The sequence below is a fragment of the Aristolochia californica genome, unplaced genomic scaffold, assembly GCF_029961685.1.
Source record: "Aristolochia californica isolate CCGP_79_NKW_82.1479 unplaced genomic scaffold, dmAriCali1.0.hap1 SCAF_14, whole genome shotgun sequence".
In the NCBI taxonomy this organism is placed as follows: Eukaryota; Viridiplantae; Streptophyta; class Magnoliopsida; order Piperales; family Aristolochiaceae; genus Aristolochia; species Aristolochia californica.
In genome coordinates, this window is record NW_027181815.1 from 23,159,685 (window position 1) to 23,164,662 (window position 4,978).

At 35.2% G+C, this 4,978-nt stretch overlaps 1 protein-coding gene across 1 annotated transcript; it reads left to right on the forward strand.

Annotated features, from left to right (window-relative positions):
* The first annotated feature begins 1,916 nt into the window (after positions 1–1,916).
* LOC137949436 (pentatricopeptide repeat-containing protein At1g71460, chloroplastic-like) lies at positions 1,917–4,122 on the forward strand. Its single transcript, XM_068795492.1, has one exon. The coding sequence runs from the start codon at positions 1,917–1,919 to the stop codon at positions 3,942–3,944; it is 2,028 nt and encodes a 675-aa protein (XP_068651593.1). The 3' UTR covers positions 3,945–4,122.
* Positions 4,123–4,978: the final 856 nt, after the last annotated feature.

Sequence of the window (4,978 nt, forward strand, 5' to 3'; positions counted from 1 at the left end):
AAAATTTTAAAGCATGAGAATGTTTTTCTCTAAGTATTTTAGCATGTTCTAAATGATGTATATAATGTCCCTAAACATGTCTATATTCAATTTATAACCTAAAACTCCGATTTCATATATATACTTAAAGAAAGGGAATTTAGATTCACATATGTACTTAAAGAATTTAGAATGCTCTCTTACAAAAGTGATTGAGTTTAGACATTTGTCCATAACACTTGAACTTTAGTCTTCTCGTTGTCTGACCTTGAGATGCATTTACTCTTGAAGGTAAAGTATATGAAGTACTTATATTTTCAAGTTGTTAGATCAATTAAGTTTTGTTATCATCAAAAGCAATATGGGAGTCAACCTACGCTCAATATTCTATTTTGGGTGTAATTGGAACATGAGTAGTTTATTTTTACTTTGGTTTTGTATGTTGTCTCAATTATTAATAGAGCACCAATATACTCAAATTACACATAATTGATGAATTTTTTTTGTTCTATAATTTTAACAATGTTAGATGAAAACTTTGAAACTAATAATAAAGCCTAAAACTTTGAAATCTTTACGTTTCTTAACCACTAGCATCTAAGTGAATCTATAGATGTGAAAGTAAAACTACTTAAGACACTATTTTGCAATGGTGTGAAATGTACGTGTCCCACACCTACTAAATTTAGTATAACAAAATAGATTCTCAAAAAAGTTTGGTATAGACAATGTGTGTCAAAAGATGTTGATGTAAATGATAGGCATATAATTGATAGTTGTGCTTTGGAACCAAGTGTACTTGTGACAAGATTCACATTTAAAGTCTCAAGAATGCAATCTCATGGCAAGACAATCAATTATGCCCATCTTGTGAAATATATAACTAGTAAACTTGATGGCTATTATACTCTAAAGAGAATTGCCTTCCCATGTGAAATCAAATTAAGCATTCAAATTTTATAAGAATTAAAGAAAATACCGTAGTTAAATCTATGATAAAACTTCATATAGCACATTGGCTATAGGTCAAGATTGAGAAACCTTAATATGTAAACATAAACTAAAGAAAAAATATCAAATCAAATTGTGCTCAATTGGTCGATGACTGCTTATGTAGTCCAATCCAGTTTATTCCTTGAGTTGAGGAGCTCCATTATACTCAAAGGTCAAAATGTACTAGAATAACTACACAATGCCTTTGGCTAAAATTTGAAATAAATATGTACATCAAACATTGGTTCATAGGAAACTAAAGTAAAAAAATTAGGTAAATAAATCAAATGACAATCTTCAAACATTAACCTGTTAGCCATCTTTGAATTTATTCAAGAATTGAATTATAGAGTTTGAAATATTTGAGTTATGCCTCAATAAATTATATGGACTCATGCTCCTATAGGGATTTGAATTGAAGTATGCCTTTGAGTGCCCTCAATTATAATGTTTAAAACTTATAGAAGAACCTAAGAGTTAATTACATCAATAGGAAAAAAAATCCTCCCATATTATTAAATATTTCAACAGCACGAGCATTCGATGCCCACAGATCCTCCAAATGATCTTGTCTAAGTGTTTAGAAATTTTGAAACAAAAACACATTTGTGGAATTAACTATCCAAATATATGGGATCTATTTGAAAGATGCATGTAAAAATCATATGCCCAAATGTTTGAATGATAGATCAAACAAAGTAAAATAATAAATGTTTAATTTTTAATTATTATTATTATTATTATTTTGTTAATTATATCATTATTATTATTATCATCCTCTTTATTATTCATTATTATTATCATATTATTGTCATTCTTATTATCATGATTATAGTTATTTTTATTGCAGAGAAAAACCGTCAAAATATAACAAAATGAACCTTGGCTAGTTCTATTTTACAGACAACGGACTAAAACAACGTGTTTCAAACTAGACGTAGAAAATGGATGCAGGGTGCCTTCTCCTTCTTCCCCAAAACCTTCCGAAATCTGGGTTTCATCTTTCCAATCCCTCCAACCCGATTTCGACATCATGTTCATTGAAAACCGTAAAAATCAACAGGGGAAGGTTGAAAACTCTCAAATTCAAGGATGCGCACTTGTTTCCTCAGTCCTTACCCCTCCACACCAAAAACCCACATGTGGTCTACAAGAACATCCAAGGATTCGCAAGAAAAGGAAAGCTCAAAGAAGCTCTTACCATTTTGGATTACTTGGAGAAAGAGGGAATCCCTGTTAATGCTACTACTTTCTCTTCTCTTCTTACTGCTTGCACTCGATTGAAATCTTTGATCGAGGGGAAGCAAATTCATGTTCATATTAGAATTAATGGCCTCGAAAAGAATGAATTTCTATGTGCAAAGCTTGTGGAAATGTACACATCCTGTGGATGCACGGAAAATGCCAAGCAGATATTCGATGAAATGCCAAATCAAAGCGTGTATCCCTGGAATGCGTTATTGAGGGGTAGTGTTTTAAAAGGTCATCGAAGCAATCAAGAGATGCTTCAGATTTATTCAAGAATGCGCGAGTTAGGGGTTGAATTGAACGAATACACCTTCTCTTGTCTTATTAAGAGTTTTGCAGGAACTCCTGCTCTGAAACAAGGAAAGAAAGCACATGCCTTGTTAGTGAAAAATGGGTTATTGAGTTCTTCAGTATTACTCATGACTAGTTTGATCGACATGTATTGTAAATGTGGCAAGATTAGGTTAGCTTGGCAGCTGTTCAGTGAGATTGAAGAGCGAGATGTGGTTGCTTGGGGGGCTATGATTGCTGGTTTTGCTCACAATAGACTAAGGTGGGAAGCCCTGGAGTTCACCAGGCGAATGAGCAGTGAAGGAATACAACCAAATTCGGTTATACTTACTATGATTCTTCCTGTGATAGGAGAAGTCCCAGCAAGAAGATTGGGCCAAGAAGTGCATGCCTACGTGATAAAAACTAAACATTATTCCAAGCAGCAGTTCATTGAGTCAGCTTTGATTGATATGTACTGCAAATGCGGTGACATGAGTTCAGGCAGGATGGTATTTTACACATCAATAAAGAGGAACACGGTTTTATGGACTGCCCTGATGTCTGGGTACGCCTCAAATGGTAGACTGGAGCAGGCCATGAGATCTATCCTGTGGATGCAACAAGAAGGCATCAAACCTGATATTGTGTCCATTGCGACTGTTCTCCCTGTATGTGGAGAGTTAAAAGCCTTAAAGCAAGGAAAAGAACTTCATGCATATATAGTAAAGAACTGGTTTCTACCGAATATATCTATATCTACATCTTTGATTGTTATGTACTCAAAATGCCAAAGACTAGAGAGTGCTTGTAATGTGTTTGATGCAATGGAGAAGAAAAACATCATATGTTGGACAGCCATGATAGAATCATATCTGAACAATGGTTGTTCACATGATGCTCTGAGGATGTTTAGGTCTATGCAAGATTCAAAACAGCGGCCGGATTCGGTGGCCATGGCAAGGATGTTAGATGCTTGTGGGGCACTGTCATATTTGATACTAGGGAAAGAGTTGCATGGGCAGCTATTGAAGAGGGATATGGATTTAGTTCCTTTTGTTACTTCGGCAATTATAAAATTTTATGGGAAGTGCGGAGAGATACAGAAATCGAAGTTGGTGTTTGATGGAATTCCTGCAAGAGGTTCTTTAACCTGGACTGCGATAATAGAAGCTTATGGTTGTGCTGGTCTGCATAGAGAGGCACTAGACCAGTTTAAACGCATGATATCAAAAGGTTTTGAGCCGAACCATTTCACTTTTAGGGTTGTTTTATCAATTTGTTCTACAGGTGGATTTGTTGATGAGGCTATCCAATTATTTAATTACATGAGACAAAAGCAGGGAATAAAAGCTTCTGAAGAGCATTACACTTGCATTACTGACCTACTTAATCGTGCTGGGCGTGTTTTGGAGGCAGAGAGATTTACCAGTTTGAGATCAGCAATGGCTTGATGGCATTGCAGCAATGATGGCATCCAGGAGGGCAAGAGAGTTTTTCTGAGATAACCATTCTGATCCAGTACTTCTCATAGCAATATGAAGTAACTAGAAGAAACAGCAGACGTGTAATTCATTACTTCCATCATTCTAGCACCTGTATATATTCATGTTCACTAAAAAGTGACAATGACCATGCATAAGTCATCTTGAATTATTTCTGTTGGCCTACCTCCTTGTTCGAACCAGCGAAGGCATTTGCAGAGAATTTGGAAAGATGTAGAGCAATTCATAATCCATTCAGCCATGTCTCAAACAGTCTCAGAGTATACTCAATTAATAAAAACTTCACAGGCATACAGGACGAAGGAGCTCATACCCACCATACAATATTATGTAAATGTTATGTAAATATAATCAGGTTTTATTCTCAATTACTAATGTGGATGCATTCAAGGGTAAATCCATGACTACTGAGACACAAATATAGGACGATAGCAGGACCTTCCTCTGGCAGAACATTGCATAAAAGTTATAGCTTGCAGTGGTCCAGTAGCAGGCAATCTTATAATAACAGAAACTACATACCAGCTACCCATTTTCACTTGATGTGAAACGTTTTCTCAAAAGTTTGTGGCCTCACGGGCAATCAGTAACAAAAACAGGTGATAAACTGAGACAAAGCAGCTAGCATTTAATGAACAAGAGAACAAGAAGCTCCCCTAAATGAAACTCTTCTTTAAGAATTGACTCTAGAATCTCATGTAGACGGAAGATAATGGGATAAACTGGTGTAAAATTGATATAGTCAAAGCTTTTGTTTGAAGAACTTGAACACAAGAAGGTTCATACTGAGAAAATTTGAGCCACCATGCATTGAGTGAATAGATGAGTAAGAAGAATGAGAGAACTTCAAGGCACTCAAGACCAAACCCAAAGATAGATCAAGTCAAGCAAGGGGTTGAATTTTTTGTCTGTTGAATGAATGAATTGTAGAAGGATTAGGTTTTTCAAAACCCTTAAAAAGATAAATAAATTATAAAGACATC

Coding starts and splice junctions, on each gene's coding strand:
- LOC137949436 (XM_068795492.1), top strand. CDS start 1,917: ATGGATGCAGGGTGCCTTCTCCTTCTTCCCCAAAACCTTCCGAAATCT.